We start from the raw sequence: 18661 nt of genomic DNA on the forward strand, positions 1-18661 counted from the left end.
TGACTTCCACATACTGATTTTGATTTTGTATTTTATTTTACCCAGGCCTATTTAAAATCTTATTTGATTGCAGATCAGCGCCGTGGTGCATTCGCGCAGCACATCTCCTCACTCGTCTCACTACAACGCTGACAATGTCAGAGACCCAGCTTTAAAAAAGTTATTAGTAATGAGTAATGGTTTAAAATACATCAAGGAACATCTGACTTGTGATGTAGCCTACAGAACATTCTCCACTGAGATATTGCCTTAAATCTATAAGAACACTTTTGAAAAATACGTTAAAAAACGTTAGCTAGTTAGGCTGTGTGTGTGTGTGTTAGGAGGTGACAAAAATAATCGTGACTAGTCGACTAATTGAATAAACAATTAACAGATTAGTCAACTACAAAAACAGTCATTAGTTCACACCAATATTTTGGAATAAGTTAAAGCAAACAAAGCTCGTTGTGCATTGACTAGAATCAAAATAATGATATAACTTCGAGTTAGAGCTCTGAGTTATACACAACAGTTGCATTGTGTCTATCTGTCTGTGAATGTGTGTATAATGTGCTTTAATGAACTACCTCCCCATTATTTATTAAATAGAACACCTGACTGGATATTTGCATTTGTTTTAATCCCATTTTTTTAAGCCCCAGGTATTATAACAAAATCAGGGAATATATCTTAAAATCCTTACATTATAACCATCAGGGATAGCTGAGGGACTGTAACTAGCTGCAGGCTGGTGTGCCGGTCAGTCTTCTGCTTCATATCTTCACCAAATCGGTGCAGAGAGACGATGTGCTGAGAAGACTCTCTGACAGTCGTCTTATCAGGCCGAGCAGCCCCTCCACCAACCTGCAGCTCAACGCCCCAATCACACTTCACAGGGCTCGGCTAATAGAAAAATAAGTTCCCGGGCAGCCAATTCCAACACACTGTGCCATAAGAAGAAAACTGGAGCCTGATTCCTCTGATATAATGAAGCCAATAACGCCGGGATCAGGTTATTAAACACTGATGGGATTACTGACCAGCTCATCCTGACGGGAGATGCAAGGTCAGCGTTCCTCAGCTGTTCTGTCACAACGGGCCAAACGTAGGTACACAAACACAGACACACACACACACAATGGAGGACATACTGTGACTGAGATGAACCAATTAAAAAGCTCAGTTGAGTACAGTAATAGAATCAAGGCATCCAAGAGGACATTCATGACCTCCGACCACTCAGCTGAGTTTACTGTATTAACAGGTCTGCAGGAGATCTGCAGAGGATATTCCTGATCACCAGAAGATCATTCAGAATACTTTTGGTGACCCTTTGACCTTTCCTCAACATGTTCAGTTGTGCACAAGATAAACTTAAATGTGCATACTGCAATAAAATTACCGAGCATATTTATGCTCCCCAGAGGATTAACCCTTTCCATTTTAGAAACTCTGTGAGTTTTAGTCTTTGTGCTGCTCACTGGAGAAAATGTAAACTGGTAGGTCATTGAATTTACAGACCATTTATACTCCCAGCGATAAGCCATTTTGATTCTGTTGACCACTGCTGTAGCCAATTTTGATGTGTGCTATATGTTGTGCGTTTGTTGTATAGGGGTGACGCTCCTCCACTGCTACACCAGGGGGCATAGGCAGGAACCACAGTAAGCTATATGAGGGAGTCACAGGTGAACAACCAGGGGGGAATTAGGATCTGAGGAAGCCACACAGTTTTTCAACCGTGCATGCATGCATGTGTGCATATTAGTGATGGATTTTGTCATGTCCTACCTTTAATACCTTGTTTATTGTTTTTGCATACGTACAAGTTCGTTTTACATCAGTCATGCAAGCACCCAGGTTTTGTAGGTCATTAATCTGCTTAAAATAAAGGGTTATCTGCATGCCATGGCAGATCAGATTTTTTTGCACCACTTAAGCATTGGAGAAGACTTCAAATTCCCTCAAGTGACTTTTTTTGTGGTACAATTGCCACTACAACCACATTACGTTTCTTAAGAGTTTGTCTCAGAAGCCTACACACATAGCCATTGTAGCTTCCAAAATAGTGAAAATCAGTCTTTTATGTATGTCTGTCCTTTATATCTTGCTGCAAAAACAACTGCCCCACGGGGAAGTTTGAGTTCAAGATGAAGTTGAAGTTCCGCAGTGGGCTACAACATAGCCGAACCACACCTCCACAAAAACACTTCTGGGATACGGCCTTTCCCGATCTTATTTGATTCTATTTTTATTTTACTTTTTTAAAATATATTTTATATTTATTTTAAACATGCATTCTAGTCTTATAAGTGTTTTCTTGTTTTTAGCATGTAATTGTTTTTATGTGTTTTATGGTTTTTACACATGAAAGCACTTTGTAATTGGTTTTTGAAAAGTGCTCTATAAATAAATGTTATTATTATTATTATTATAACACTGAGTATTCACAAGCAAAACTCAAATAAAAAAAAAATAGATATTATTTATAAAGAGTTATAAAGAGAAGTGTTTTTAAGCATACTGAAGCCTGCTTATAAGAACAAAACTTTTTTGTGATTTGATTGTAGTTTGTGTTTTATTTATTCGGCAATATCAACATGCATCATTAATGTCTTTACAGCCATTTTAGTTTATTTTGGTTGCAGAAAATCTTTCATAGAGCTAAAACACTGACAGTAAAGTAAGTACACAGATTTAATGAGCAAGTCCTTTTAGACATTCAGACAATTCAGACACTTACTAGCATGAATAGTAATGAACACAAAGAGAACTTAAACAGTCTAAATACAAGACTTAAGGGAAACTAATAAGTACTTAATTTTTAATGGATTTAACTATTTAATTGTATTTATTTTGTAAAAAAAAAAGACAGGATTTGAAGTGAACCCCATCACACAGACACCCACACCTTCATGGATTTCAGCAACAACAGCTGTGGGGAGCAGGGGATTATGGGTGGAGGATGCTGCCCGGCAGGTGAAGCTCAGCGTGGCTCGTTGGATGGGGAGAAATGAAGGAGGAGCGCCCCCCTCAACCTCAGACTCCCAGCAGAGGAAGGAAGGAAGGATTCCCATCACCGCCATCCCTCCCTCCTCACGCTGTGGATATTATTTTTATATCATTGGTTTTAATTTATGGAAGGACATCTTGTTTTTGTGTTTCTCTCTTTGGGCTGAAATGTGGTGCACAGGAGACCTCTGGCAACTACAGTGGTGGAAGTGTTCTGATGCTTTTCATAGTGTTAGTAAGATTCATAGTAAGTTTTACCACACTATAAAATACTCCATTACAAGTAAACATACTGCTTTACAAAATGTTACTAACACATACTTAAAGTATCTTCTCAACGGCACCTGTGGTGTTCTATTATTATATTTTATATACTGAAGCATGAGTAGGTGGTATAAATATCTAACTCATATGTTTTGTATTAAAAATCTTAACTTCAAAAGTATCTAAAGCTTTCATATAAATGTTGTTAAGAGTACAATATTTCCCTCATATAGCGACGACAAATTTGTACTTCAGTACAGTACTTGAATGAATGTACTTTGTTACATTCCCCCACTGCACAGCTACCACCATGTTACCAGCTTACAAAGTTGTAATGTTTTTTTCACACAATTCACAATGTCACAGAGTGACATGATCATCACACTTGAATGTTAGTCCAATATTTTTTCTCCTTTTAGCTTTATCTCGGTCAGGTCGTGTAATGTCAGGTACATATGTACAGGTATCAGGTAATGTGTGGTTGATTCTCTGAGCTGTAAAACTCCATGGATGGAGCCATGAAGAAAGTAAGTTGATTTCGTGGAAGCAAACATGGCTTCACTTCTCACTTCCAAATAGTCACAGTTGGATGCTTGTTCCAGACCTCTTGGCAGTGACGCCACCAGAAAAATTTTCCTAGGAGTGGCTAGATGGGGCCACTGGAAATCCTGGGTTGGCACACTAAAACCAAAATCCGTAAGTGAATTTCAAGAGTTCTATTATGCAGTACATAGACTAGTTGAAAACTACAAAAAAATATGAGCTAAGGAATCACAGAGTGATATACTTTGGTTTATTATTTTACAGTTGTAAACGAATTGTCTAATGTCCATGCAGCCGCAGAATCAGGTTGATAAAAGATGCTTTCAATCACCAGAGCTGAGGCTCACTTGAGGATTTTCCGCTGGGCAAACTTCTGGATGACTCTGAAGTTTTTCAGAGAGTTCACCGACTCTTTACGGTGGACTGCAGTGCTGTTTAAGATTTTCCACGGAGTTTAATAAATGTTATAATCCAACTGTCACTGAACGTGTAGCTGTTTTCCTCCACCTGTTGCGCAGCGAGGTTTACCCTTCCAAGTAACTTTAAGCCCAGTTTTACAGCATTGTCCAGATGACTCCCGCTGTTCTCATGTTTTGCAATCCTTTCAGAAAGATGATGAAAACAGGCACACGATGGTTTTCCTCGAAACCAGAGGTGCTTATCTGGTAACCCACGGCGCTGTCAGTGGGACACTGTCTGTTCGACGCTTGCTGTTAGCAATGGTGCCAGGCTACTTTTCTTTCTTCTGCAGCTTGTCGCTAAGTTACCTCCAGGGAAAAACACACACTGGAGGAACACTGACCTGTAACTCCGATCTGCTCTGCCTGTTAGTCCCTCCCCTGGACCAGTCACAATCGTAGAAAATATATCCATCTACATGGATGAATCGGAGGCCTCTCTTAAAATAAACATCATAGTCTGGCAGACCTCAGGGTCAGAGGTTACCCTCTTAAAGTGACACAGGCTGTGTCCGAAATCCCCACTCATTCACTACTCCTTACTCTTTATGTAGGGAGTTGTATGTAGAGGACTATATAGTGAGCTCCCTCACATTATTAAAACAACACTTTTGGACACTACTCCGATCGTTATTTCGGCAACCTCATTGCTGTTGGACAATCAGTTGGTGGACTGTTTTTTTCTATTAGCGCAATGCATGAGGGTATATAGGGCTTTTCAAAATGCATTCTGGGATACATTGAGTGAACTATATGGGGTATAATAATTATTGCTATACATTCGGACAGCCCTATAAAATGTCGAGCTCACTATATAGTCACTATATAGTGAGCAGTGGGTAATATGACAAGACTTGTATGCTGCTATCCCCCTTTTAGCTCAAACTGAGTGATTACATAATACATACAGTATATATAGCATTTTATGCACATGCCCCTCGACAGGGGGGTGCCACCAATTGGCAGTGGTGCCCCGGACCACCACTGCCCCTTGGCGTCAGTTTTTAACAAATTCTTGATAATTATGCTACGCAACTTACCAAATGTAGGCTACTTGTTAACTCAACTCACGATCCTCTCCTAAACCAAACCAAGGAGTTTTGTTGCCTAAACCTAACCAAACTGACCAATTTCCCAGCGTTAAACACTAGTTTAATTATTTTTATTAAGTCTAACCACAAGTTAAATAGCCTATTTATTATTGCGAACCGCAGAAATCAAATAGGCCTAGCACTGATGTTAAGTCAGGCTGATTAGCATCAGCAGACGTGGCATACTCCATGCAGGTGAGAGCTTCTCGCAGGATTATCTCGATTAATTTATCTCGTCATTCTGAGCTAATTATGTCATTAATTTGGAAAAACAGAGCAGGATCCCCCCCCAGTTGAATGTGTTACAGTTCAATAGAAACTATAGATGGAAAGACAGGGGGAACAAGCACCCTGCAATAAAGCAGAGTAAGGTCAGCAGACTCCACATGTGACAGCACACCGCCCTGGATTAGCTCCTGTAAGCCTATTAAAGGGGTCTGGACTAGGTGGGCCAGCACAGACTACACTTCACTCCCTGCACACAGCGATGCAGCGTGGCCAGTTTGAAAGTGAGAGGTCACAGGTCCACAATAGGCCATGTGTCCTGCTGGAGAGTCCTTGAGCCAGAGAATCACTTGGCAGAATCATGTAAAATCCTGAATAAAATGTGTAAAAGATATTTATTAGAGGCCTTATGGATTCAGGCACAAAACTGCAACAACACAAAGACAAATGCTGTTGTGTTGTAACTTTAATTCAACAGGTTACAAATAGTGGACAACGGTATAAGACAAAAACAAACTAAATGAAAAGAGACTGGAGCACCACAGCTCCAAGTCCACCGTCTGTTCACATCTTCCCGCCCTCCTGTGGCTCCCTGTACCCGTCCGGCGGCAGCAGCGGGCTGAAGCGCAGCAGCGGGAGGTCCATGGCCGGGCGGCGCTCCTTAATCTGGGGCCAGTCCTCCCTAAAGCCCCGGACAGGTGGGGGTGGAGGGGGCAGGTCAGAGTCAGCAGGGGTGGAGTAGATGTCATCGTGATGGTGGTTGTTGTTGAGGTCAGGAGGAGACATGCTGCTGTCGCTGTGGCAGCGAACCAAGAAGGCCCCCCGGTGGTGACGGTGGTACAGCAAGGCGGCCGCCGCCAGCAGCATCAGGAGGAGGGAGCTGAGCAGGAAGAAAAGCACGTAGACGCCTTTACTCTCAGCAGACAGGCCTGAGCTGCAACCTGCAGGCAAACAACAGGAAGTCAGCAGTTGGTCGCCTCTGGATCTTTGCATTTGGTTTAGTCTAAATAAAGCAGTATGGCTGGGAGTTTATTAACCTGCGTACCTGCAGCGTGCACATCAACACACACAGTTCCTCCTGATCCCTGGCGGGATTTGTCCTGGAAGCCCGGCCTGCAGCGGCACGAGTACGAACCAAACTGGTTCACACAGTCTGCGTTAAGGTCACACAGCACCAGGTGTGTCTGACACTCGTTTACATCTGAAATACACACAAAGGGAGACGAGAGACACACGAGACATGACTCCCAATTAATTTATGGCCTTTATGAAGATCATGTTTTAATCTCCTCTATTGGGGTTCAGTTCCCTCTGTGTTAGTTTGCAGAATATCTTAGTAGGCTACTACAACAAATTTAAAGGAATTTGAGGAAAAAATTATTTCCTGAGTCCATCCATAAATCAACGTGTTCTTCAAATTTACTACCATCTCTGTTTTAATGTGTACAGTAGATGTTTCAGGGACATGTTCTTTTGAAATGTTTATTTTAGGTGTTCTGTAATAAGTACATACAACTATTAAAATATGAAAAAGACATGTGAAATACGTTTTAAAAGGTAACATTAACAAGAAATGTGTACTACAATATGCCATTTTAAATCATTTTAGTTAAAAAATGTTGTGCTCTTTATGTAAGGTTTTATTTCAACTAACATAACAGAGGGTCAGGGGTCACATGACTAGAGTTAATGTGAGGACATAACCATGGCATTATGGGTGAGAGACCATGTGGATGCAGAGCATGCAGAGGACTGACACAGTTTCCAGCTAGTTTCCATTATTTACCCTTTACAGTGGCCTGTTCATTAGTTCCACTTCATCTGATTACTGGATCACATTTTCAAAGCGCAAAAGCTGATCAAGGCCAATGGATTCTGGGGATTCTGAAGGATTTCTTGTCCACCTTTACACAGTTTTTGGGGATGGTATCTCCCGTTTTTCCCCCTGATAGTTAGAGTTTTTTTCTTATTCAAATCACTGGCGTAAGATTAGAGAGTATCGTGTGTTCAGATTGTAAAGCCCTCTCAGACAAATTTGTGATTTGGGACTATGTGAAAAGATATGGAGAACTAGAATATGCTTGTATTTTCAAGCCGTTTTGTATTCAGTCTTGTGGACTTTTACAATGAGACTTGGAATGAATGAGCACATTTACTCAAGTACTTTAATACTCAAGTACAAATTTGAAATACTTGTACTTTACTTGACTATTGAGGAGGTTTTGCCATTTCTACTCCACTACAAAGGCAAATATTGTACTTTGTATTGCTCTACATTTAACTGACACCTTTAGTTACTATTTTCCAGAATACAATTTTTCATCTCCTTTCTTGGCAGTGCAAACCAGGCATCTCCAGATGTTTGTGCTAAACTAAAGGATGAATGAAGTGTTCCTTTATTGGCTGAGAAAATCCTCCTCCTTCAGCTTCATTAACTATTTAAAGCCCCTCTTGGATGAAAATGCATCGTCACAAAGCTGAAAACAGGCGGTTTTTCCTGAGCTTGTGTGGTTCTCACAGGATGGTGATGCTACATCCACATTATGATCTTGTAAAATATGATGTATTGCTGTAGATTAAACTACCCAACAGAATATAAAATGTGTTAAAATGAGCTCAACCCTACATCTACAGCAGTAAAATGCAACATCCACATTATTGCAGCGGGAATATTAATCCAGAAACACAGACAGGAACACCTAAATAAGATTTTCAATGCAGTACTTTTAATTGTAGTGGAGTATTAGTACGATTACTTAATTAAAGGAACTGAATACTTCTTTCACGCTGTGCGTGAACACATTAATGTTGGCAGTGTTAATTTAAGTACTAAAACGCTCCACAGTAACATTTTCTCTCTGTTTCGTACTGGAGGCTTGAGCCCTGCTGTACCTGCAGTCGACACAGAGGTGATGACAGCGTGCTTGTTGTTTCCTCCGACGCTGATGTCCCTGGAGATGAGGCCCTGCAACTCGGAGTGGACGGCCCTGTGGACATGCGGACCTCCAGGCCCCTGTCCGATCTGCAACCAGAGGATGTACAGCACGCCAGCACTCAGCCTGCACACATATAACCAGAATGCGTCACAGCATGTCGACAGACAGTCCTGAACAAGCCAGTCAGTGGCCCTCGAGTTCAGATTGTTTTTTCCCCACACTAGCTGCTCTAGAATCATCTCCAATTTTTACCTAAACATTTACGCTAGAAACTGATAGAAAAGGGAGTTTCATTTCAGAAAAAAAACTTTTCTTGCATCTCTCTTTAGTGGGAGGAAGATGCAAATGAAGAAAAGCATGGACGCGAACGACCCATCAAGATCTGTAAAACCTCACTTTCATTTGTGTTAGGAGACTGATTTCGTCACTGTGTGCGCGCTCTATTCCAAACATATTCAAACTTCCACTGCAGCTTGTATTTCAGCAGTTTTGTGAAACTCTTGCACACCAACCTTTTTATTCTTTTAGAAGACATGGACAGCGGTGTGTGCAGAGCCTCCAGCTGCTTGCTGATCTACAGAGACACAACTTCACTTCAGGTATCGCCGACGCTGTCGTTTCTTTCTGATAAATCTTAATATCTTAATGTGTTTGCTCTGTCGTCAAGAACATACCAGAGATTTTACTGACAGCAGCAGTGACCTGACCAGGTTGTCCCAGGACTCTTTCAAATCCTCACTCAGATTCACTTCAACAGCCACTTCAAACAGGGGATCTGTCAGGGACCAAAATCATGACTGTGATGTTAAAGCACCAAAATAAAGCATCAACAGTACAATGATGCTAAAGCAACACTACAGTCTGAGCAGCATTTTGACACCATGTAAATAAATCTGTCTTACATCTGATCAAGTGAAAATATAAAATACATTCATATTAAAATTTGATCCCAACATGTCTCTCACTTGGATACCAATGATTTAGTCAGTTCAGCATATAATGCATCTGATGTGTTGTGTAATACAAAAGCCATCCCAGAAAAGAAATAGAAAAGACATTTTTACGTCCTGTGAAGTTATACATTTTTAAGTCAAACACTCACCGCCAGGAAGATGTGGAATTTCAGAGTGATTTCTAACGTTGACTACAAGAGAGAAACAAAGTCAAACATATTTAAGATGAATGTTTCTGCTGAGGAAGAATTCAAAAATCACATCAGGTATGGCAGGACAGCTGGGGCTCTACGGGCTGTCAACACACACACTGATTTTGTTGTCTGTTTATTTAGTTGCTGTTTGTAAATGGATCATTTAAGATTCGTTTTAGAAAGAACAGTTAAGAAAAAGCTCTTTTTGTTTTGCAAATTTACAGTGACACTGAAAATGTATATCATTTTAAAACCATAGTTAAGACAATCAAGTGTGCCATCTCTGACTTATTCAAAAACACCTGAAGAGTGCTTTGTTTCATGTTTTTTTTTTTAAATTGTTCATAAATTCTTTTAAAAAAAAAAAAAGTATTTTACGTGTTCTTGTGAAATGGATAGTGTATTTTATATAGTTGTGATAACACCTGCCCAGGGACTACAGTCGAACACTAGCCAAGCTGGCTAAACTGGCACATTTACAGAAATCCGTCTCTGTAACCTTAAACTGTATAAATAAAAATATTGCCTGTGAAGTTTAACTAATTAACATTTTTGCATCTATTTTAAAAAGCATGCAGACGTTAAATATCCAGTTTGGCTGTGTTTGAGATCACAGTGTGAACTGGATCCAAAGTTTCCTGCATCAACAAGCAAATTGACATTATTATTAAATTAAATATCCGACAGCACGTCTGGCCAAGTATCAGCGGTTCATGTGAAAAGGTTAACCTACTAAAAACACTCGTGTACTCACGGTTCCTTCTGTGTTCCGACAGCGGCTCCAACATATTGGGGTGAGGATGGGTCTGCTCAGCATCCTCTCGTTCGCCTTCGCTGACCTCCGTCCTGTTCTCACCCTCAGCAGCTTGTTCTGAACCATCGGCAACCTTCTGCCCCTCCGACAGGCTGCGTGTGCTGCCTTCATCCTCTGGAACAGCAGCTTCCTCTGTTAGGACTGAAGCTTCCTCAACATTGCTTTGTTCTGCAGTCGGGATGCTCTTGGTGGGCTGGAGCTCCTGGTTCTCAGGGCCATGTTGCTGTTGTGTATACTCAGGATGGACTGTCGAGTCTGACCGGCCTGAAGGGGTTTGAACGGCACGTTTTTCCCATCGAGAGGTCCCCTGTGTGGGTGCTGGCACTGTTGGCACGGCTGTGAACTGGTAGGCGTCGTTGTGGTTCTCCAAGGCTGGATGATGGTTTTCACCCACCTGAGTGAAGATGGAGGAATTTCAAAGTACATACTACTTATCTGGGCTACTAACAGAAGAACAAAATGCAGATAAATACTGGAAAAAGAGGTAAGATTACACTGGATGATGTGATTTACTAAACAAAGTCATCAAATCTGATCCTAGAAATACTTGGTCCGGTACCTGTAGCTCATGATGGATCATTTAAACTTCATGTTGGTGTATTATTGCCATAACTTCTCACTTCTCGTGCTACTGTTACACTGTTTCAGCATTTATCATCATGCACTTGCAATAGTAGAGGTGATTATTAATGATCAGGTCAGGTATATGAAAAGGAGCAAGACACCATGAGAGCTGAGGGTTTTGCCTCGTGTCCACCCACCTCACTGTCTGTGTTCTCCTCTGGCTCCCAGGGCAGCTCAGGCATCACGGCTGAAGGCTGATCATAATAGTCATACATGAGATCAGAATTTGCAGGTGACGGAGCACCATTCAGAACGGGGTCAAATTCATTTAAGTCCATGTGGCCAAGAGGTTCTGACTTCCTGTTTTGCTCTTTGAATCCTTCCTGTGGTTCGTAAAGCACCGGCGGTCCAAACGCTTGGTAGCGGCCATAGAAGCCCCTGTAGAGCGGGCTGGGCCAGCCGCCGATCAGCAGCACCACATGCAGTGTGTTGGAGAAGGAGGTGTACTTGGCCTCGTGCCAGCACTTCTGCAGGACCTTGTGACCCCTAAAGCGTCCAGTGGGCTCATCCACGTGGACCTGGTCCTGTTTGAGGTGGCAGGTGTCATCTGGGGTCATGTCCTCCAGGTGGAGATGGATCCTCTTTCTAGGATCCACCTGGATTGTCCAGTTGCACCACAGAGGTGGGTTGGAGCAAAGGTAGTCGGGGGAGAAAAAGGCGCCGCTGTCGCCCTGCAGCAGCTGGTGGCAGCTCCGCAGGGCGAAGAACGCGCCGTTGTCACCCCCCTGATCATCTGAGGAAGAAATAGACCAGGTTTAGGTAAACAACAGTGCAGTACATGTTCCAGTTCACTTCAAACACATGTGAGGCGTTTTTTTAAATTAAATTACCAACCATTTCCCAAAGCATCTCCAATGTTTAGGTTTATTTGTAACCCTCCAGGTAGTCAGTGCTTTCATTTCAGTGCAGCGTGAAACTCAACTTGAAGAGACTTGAGTTTGTGGTACAGGAATGGTTTTAAAAACTATTCAGATTTTCAAGTATAAAAGTTAAAACTGCAACATTTTACATGCAGGAAGTGACTAAATTCACATTCTCCTCCCCATTTTTTGCTCATTGTTTGTTCTTTGAGTTTGAAGTTCATACCATGCAAAACACAGTGCCTTCATTAGACTTTTTAAAAAGGATGTTTTTTTTAAATGTCAACAAATCCCGTGAAAATAACAAAACCAACAGTGTGTTGCTCTCAATACTTCATGAATCTGACTTCCTTACTCTGTCTGTGGCTCTCAGTTCAAGCCCATTGGGTCCTACTGAAGACCTAAATAAATAAACCAAACAGGAGGAAATTTTGGAGGTGGATAGATCCACATGTGGTGCTGTAGTGAGTATTTGTGGCAGCAGGATGGTAAATGTGGGATTGAGTCAGAATAAACTACAGAGTGTGTTCATGGTGTTGAAGGCACATGTCATGCAAGCGAACTGCAAGTCAGGGTAATGTTACTCATCTGACCAAATGAAGAACAGGGCACTAGTTTTTAATGAAAACCAGAGTGAGAAGTCAAAGTACAGCGTCACATGAAATCAAGACATGTGGGGAAACGAGGAAAAAAAGGTGAAGCAATGCTTGTAAAAGTGTCACAAAGCTCAACAATGTTCCTGTTCTTTACTTCTCAGTTACGCTTTTGTTTTATTGAGCTTTACTTATAAGTAAAAATTTTAAATATTGTTTTCTTATATTTATTAATGCCTATAAATTGCCTCCATTTCTTTATTTATTTGCATTCTCACCAGGCCATTGGTTTTTAGATTTTTCAAAACAGGTGACAAGGGGGAGGGAGAGATCACCGCGATCAACTTTAATACCAAACTTCATGCGTGGATTAGTAAACACTGAGATAAGGGTTGGGGCCTTTCAGCTGATTGCATTGATGTTTTTCTAAAAGTTTAACCAATTTCTGCAAACATTGTCACCGTGGAGACGTGTTTTTGCAGAGTCTGTTTCTTTACCTTTACAGGTCTGCTCATAACCTGAAGCTGAATGTTGATTTTCAAAATGCGCAGAGAGGAAGAGTAAAGCCACACATTCACATTCAAAACCCCAAAACCCCAAAACCCCCACACTTTCAGCTGAGTCTCACCTGGAAGCGTGTTGGCTTCTTCTCTGTTCACCTGCAAACAACAAGAAAGCAACACACAGAATTATAATGCACAAATTCTAAAGTAAAAAAACTAATTGTTTTCACAGAGAGGACGGCAGTTTACCTGTGAGTCACAGTGTTTCCAAAATATACCAAATATCATCAGAAATATAAGCAGCACACTTTTAAAGTTGTTCTTTCGCTGCATTTTACTACCAAAGCTTTGTCTGTTAAACGACTTACATTTATGAAAAAAATAAGTTGGCCCTCAAAGCTTCAGTTAAACTGCTGTTTTGCTTTCCTGTCTGAGCAGGTGAACTTCATCAAGTAGCTGATTGAGTTTCCTTTTGCTGGATGTTGGTATGAGATATGTCCACCAGAGGGCCCCGTTGTATCTTACATTCAGTCTTCTCATTCTTCTCCTCAGCTAATAGCTCCAAGTTTACTCTTTATTTTTACACTTAGAAATGATGTAGATGTACTGGCTAACTATTTCCGCATTCATTCCTTTACAGAAAGAAGAAATTGTCAGTTGTTATAGCCTAAAATAAGACAAAAAAAAAGGTCTATAACCATATAAATGAAACTAAAGGTGTTTTACATTAAGAGAAAAATATTGTAAAGCATTTGCTTACTTTTCATTTGTACTGTACAAAATAATCAAAAATAGAGTCAAATCAATTTAATCTAGATCAGAACTTTATCTATAAAAGACAAAAATAAATACAAGACACAAACACAAGAGATTTTTTTTATCTTTACTAATGAGAAAGACTTGTAATAACCAATACAATATTAACAAATGACAGAAAAGAGGACATGACTCAGCCTTACTCAAAAGTTTGCCCTTGAAAATCTGTTTTTGCATGTGAACTCATTTTATCGCTCACAAACAATTATACAAATATACGTATATACACAGGTTGAATGCCCGGTAACAGCAGCAACATCACAGCTGGGACGTTAAAAACAATTAACACGTTTTGGAACTACTGTACAAATGTAAAAATTTTAGTTAAAAGAGTTTGTGGAAATGTGTGTCGTCAGTAAGGCATTTTGTTCTGTAACTTAAAGATCAGAGGGTATCCCCTTGGTTTGTGTGCTTTTGGCTCATGGACGCGAAAGCAATGCTGCAGATTTAGGAACCACAGTAGTCATTTTTCTGTAGAAAAATATAATTGCTATGCTGAAGCTTCCTCCCGCTGGATATTAAGTATTTGAAGCGGTTTGTCTTTAATATAAACTGAAAATTAAAAGGGAACATAAAGATCTCCTGAAGCAGAGGAATGGTAGGTAGCAGATCTCTAAAAAGATTATTCCAGTTGGATGGAGCTGGAACGACCTGCGTCTGACTTTCACTTTGAAAGTTCTGGGAATTAAGGAATGTCGGATATGTCCGAGTGGATATGAAGATCTATGTAAAACCAAAAACTGTTTCAAATAGGAAGGACGATTAAATTAAATTAACATTTGAAGATGAACTGAACCCTTGAAACAAATTTGAGTTCTATATGGACCCAAAACAAATCTACAGAGAAAACATTAAGGCCTAAGATCCACTGTGGACAAAAGTAATGGGACACCCCTGTTCCAGTACTTTTGAGAGGGAGCTGTTTTCATGGTGTGGTCTTTGTTAAGGGAAATCTTTAATTCTAGATAACAGTTCTTCCAACAGTTTGTGTTTGGTCTTTTCCTGTTTCAATGTAAACAACACCCACATGCACAAAGCCAGCTCCATAAAGAAATGGTTTTTCCAGTTTGGTGTGGAAGAACTTCACTGGTCCGCACAGAGCCCTGACCTCAACCCTATCGCACACCTTTGGGATGAACTAGAATGGAGATTGCAAGCCAGGACCTCTCGTCCAACATTAGTGACTTACAGTGAGATGTCTTATAAGTAATGTGTAGGGGTCCCAGTACTTTTGTCCCTATAGAGAAAATGTCAAGACGTGTTGCGATAGACAATTTCAGCATAATCAATAAGTGTCAATACAGAGTCCTAGATATTTGAACGGATCTACTTCCTCAAGGGGTGATCCTTCATCAAAATCCATTATATTAAGGGATATGAAATATATGAATGAATTGTTGTTACAAAACCAATTTTGAACCGAGGTAAAATCAAACTGTTAAGCATTCAGGATTTAAGATATTTTAAATTTTTCTACGAAAACAAAAAAACCCCGATATTAACAAACAACAGAAAAGAGACCATGGCTCAATAATGACTTCATAACACAGCTTGTGGAAAAGAAAACAACAAATAAAGTTGACTCAAAAATTTTGATGACTTTACTAACACAGAGGTTCTGAGGTTCGGACTTGAGGATTTACAGTCAAACTTGCAAGCAAACATTGAACAAAGATGAGTGAAGGTGTTCACTGGCAGTCCAGCTCAGGCTGTGTAATCCACGGCCAGATCGTCAACATCTCCTGTGGCGTCCTGCTGTGAACCAGCATCAAGCCCCTGTGGATGCAGGGGTTGTACCTGTTCTTCTCCTCAATGTCAAAAGTCTTGAAGCCACTGTGCACCTCAGGAACCAGGCCCAGCTTTTTCAGACACATCCCCGTATAAACATCGTCAATGGGATAAAAGACTACTTGCTGAGATATATTGTAAAGGCGTAGTGCCAACTCCCCAGAGAACAGATACCCTCCGCCTCCTGCGTAAGGCGGGTACTGCCCTTCAAACACACTCTCTGGGATAAAGTACTTGAGTTTCCGGTCTCTGTGTGGATAGGCGTTACTGATAACGTCACCTATGAACAAATCTTTGGCCTTGACCTCTGATAGGCCTTCCAGGTGGTCAATTACTCGTAAGGTGTTGACAAAGACATCATCATCACCCTTGAGGATGTACTTAGCGTGGGGACAGTTTTGGCTGAACCACTCCAGGAAGAGGACCTCCTTCAGGGTGAGGTTGAAGAAGGTGTCCCTGTAGTCCCATTGGAGGAGGTCTTTGTGAAGCGCCGCCTCGTGGCCCAGCATCCCCACAAGGTCTGGGAAGTGGTCCACCGCCAAGGTGTTGCCAAGCAAGAACACTGTAACCACAGTCTGATTGGCTATGACGCCCGCCCGTCCCCACGTTTCACGAATGGCCTGCCGCCGGTCAAAATGCGGGATGAGTGACTTGACCGCCAGCAGCAGGAAGGGTTTCTCATCACAGATATGGAGTTGATTTATGAGCATGGGGTATGTCCTGCAGCGCATGTACAAAAGAAAATCCTGGAAGCGCTGCGGCAGGGAGTTGTAGTCCAAGATTTGTGTGGGGACTCTGTAGTCTTGTTCACAGGGGTTGAGGGGCCCGGTGTCATTCAACCAATCCGGCAGCTCAACGAGAGAGTCGCTGGAGATGAAAGAGTTGACAATGGGGTTATGAAGGAGGTCCAAGCGCTGCTGCTCCTTGTTCCAGAAAGTTTTGCTCAGTTCATGTTGGTGCCAAAATCTCTTGGATGGGATTTTAATCTTCTGGCTGTCACTTTTGTTATGCCGGAGATTCCACGACACGCCCATCAGAACGCAGACGAAGATGTTGAGCATCATCATCACACAGAGCATCCTCACTTTTCTGCGGGCCACAGGCATGTTGCCTCTGCTCTGCATCTACACAAAGGACAACAAATACATTTTAAAAATCAACACGAAACAGGCACAAATCTGCAGTATTGTGGCCTCAGCAGTCAGACTTACAACAAAGCCGGGATATAAAGGGACATTTGGAAACATAGAGACAGCTTGGTTGACCCTGAAGCCTTTAGCAAGAAAAAGACTGGAAGAATCTGGAAGTTCAATGGATTTCCCCTCGTTTGGTTTCAGAGCTCAGAACGGCTGCATAAGGGCCGCATTTTTACCTCTAATCCTGCAAGAATGAGCCCATGAACATTTTTTCCTCCCTCTCCTTCTCCTCTCCCTTCAACAATGACAGACGCGAATCACACATTTCCAATTCAGCCGTGCACATGATGCCAGTTTACTGGCAGCAGTCTTCATCATTGTGTACTGACTGCACAAACAATAGAGCACACAACTTTTTCAACATGAGGTTGCAGCGCAAATAAGGTTTTTCAGTTAGTTTAACTTAAATACATGTAGAAAATGTACACCTTTCACATTAATAGATATACCACTTGATGTCACTGTTGTCCCTTAGCACTACTAAGTCACAAACCTATTTGTTCAGATAAGATAAATTCATATGTATTTATCAATTTTCACTAAGCTAAGAAATACAGCAAATACAGCATGGCTTATTTTTACTGACGCACAGGAAAGTTACATACAAAAACATCATAATCGTGCTCTCCTTTATGTTCTCCTCATTTAGTTGGACCAAAAGTCTCCATGGTGCTACTAGTTAATAGTTTAACGTAACATAGGGTGTTGGCTTTCAGTCTAGTGTTCAATCCACGAGTAGCTACTGAAGGTAAACATAACAATAGTCATTAGCTAAAAGAAATGCAGCAACAAATCCTCCTTCATGATGTTCAGTTGTTGTTGAAACTGTTTGAAAGAGTTTTTTATTCAATTTTATGGTAATTTTAGAGGCTGTAGTTTGTGGTACTGTTAAACTGTATTGCAGAGTTTCTAATATATGATACTGACATATACGTTCTCTTCCCGGGACGTCAAATGCAGATGCTTTGTATTTGATGCATGAGGTACCCTTCAGCGTCCGTATGAAATGCCTTTTTAAGATGTGAAATGGTAGCAGTTTGTTTAGTTACTTGGTTGGGTTTACGAAAAGATCATGGTTTTGGTGGTTTAGTTTAGGAAATAATCATGGTTTTGATGGTTAGGTTTAGGAAAGGATCATGGTTTTGGTGGTTAGGTTTAGGAAAGGATCATGGTTTTGGTGGTTAGGTTTAGGAAAGGATCATGGTTTTGGTGGTTATGTTTAGGAAATGATCATGGTTTTGGTGGTTTAGTTTAGGAAATGATCATGGTTTTGGTGGTTAGGTTTAGGAAATGATCATGGTTTTGGTGGTTAGGTTTAGGAAATGATCATGGTTTTGGTGGTTAGGTTTAGGAAATGATCATGGTTTTGGTGGTTAGGTTTAGGAAAGGATCATGGTTTTGGTGGTTATGTTTAATAAATGATCATGGTTTTGGTGGTTAGGTTTAGGAAAGGATCATGGTTTTGGTGGTTTAGTTTAGGAAAGGATCATGGTTTTGGTGGTTAGGTTTAGGAAAGGATCATGGTTTTGGTGGTTTAGTTTAGGAAAGGATCATGGTTTTGGTGGTTATGTTTAGGAAATGATCATGGTTTTGGTGGTTATGTTTAGGAAATGATCATGGTTTTGGTGGTTTATGTTTAGGAAATGATCATGGTTTTGGTGGTTAGGTTTAGGAAAGGATCATGGTTTTGGTGGTTAGGTTTAGGAAATGATCATGGTTTTGGTGGTTAGGTTTAGGAAAGGATCATGGTTTTGGTGGTTAGGTTTAGGAAATGATCATGGTTTGGGTTGGTTAGGTTTAGGAAAGGAT

General features: G+C 41.0%; 2 protein-coding genes across 4 annotated transcripts in view; both read right to left on the reverse strand.

The window, feature by feature from the left end:
* Positions 1-5951: 5951 nt before the first annotated feature.
* zgc:66455 (uncharacterized protein LOC393502 homolog) lies at positions 5952-13494 on the reverse strand. Of its 2 annotated transcripts, none has more exons than XM_046049371.1 (10): positions 13302-13494; positions 13178-13208; positions 11234-11829; positions 10413-10866; positions 9614-9655; positions 9186-9286; positions 9024-9085; positions 8468-8634; positions 6621-6776; positions 5952-6516 (listed from the first exon to the last, which is right to left on the reverse strand). In XM_046049371.1, the coding sequence occupies exons 1-10, from the start codon at positions 13383-13385 to the stop codon at positions 6140-6142; spliced, it is 2070 nt and encodes a 689-aa protein (XP_045905327.1). In that variant the 5' UTR covers positions 13386-13494; the 3' UTR covers positions 5952-6139. The 2 variants fall into 2 exon arrangements, with proteins under 2 accessions (XP_045905327.1, XP_045905333.1); XM_046049377.1 differs by having other exon boundaries at positions 6299-6455.
* A 427-nt stretch (positions 13495-13921) lies between these two features.
* b3gnt2a (UDP-GlcNAc:betaGal beta-1,3-N-acetylglucosaminyltransferase 2a) overlaps positions 13922-18661 on the reverse strand; it is a 12684-nt gene continuing 7944 nt past the window's right edge. For both annotated transcript variants that reach the window (XM_046049411.1, XM_046049403.1), the window contains exon 3: positions 13922-16780. In XM_046049411.1, coding sequence (XP_045905367.1) covers positions 15557-16780 — 1224 coding nt within the window. In that variant the 3' untranslated portion in view covers positions 13922-15556. The remainder of the gene's footprint in view (positions 16781-18661) is intronic.

The sequence above is a fragment of the Micropterus dolomieu genome, linkage group LG01 (assembly GCF_021292245.1).
Source record: "Micropterus dolomieu isolate WLL.071019.BEF.003 ecotype Adirondacks linkage group LG01, ASM2129224v1, whole genome shotgun sequence".
Classification (NCBI taxonomy): Eukaryota; Metazoa; Chordata; class Actinopteri; order Centrarchiformes; family Centrarchidae; genus Micropterus; species Micropterus dolomieu.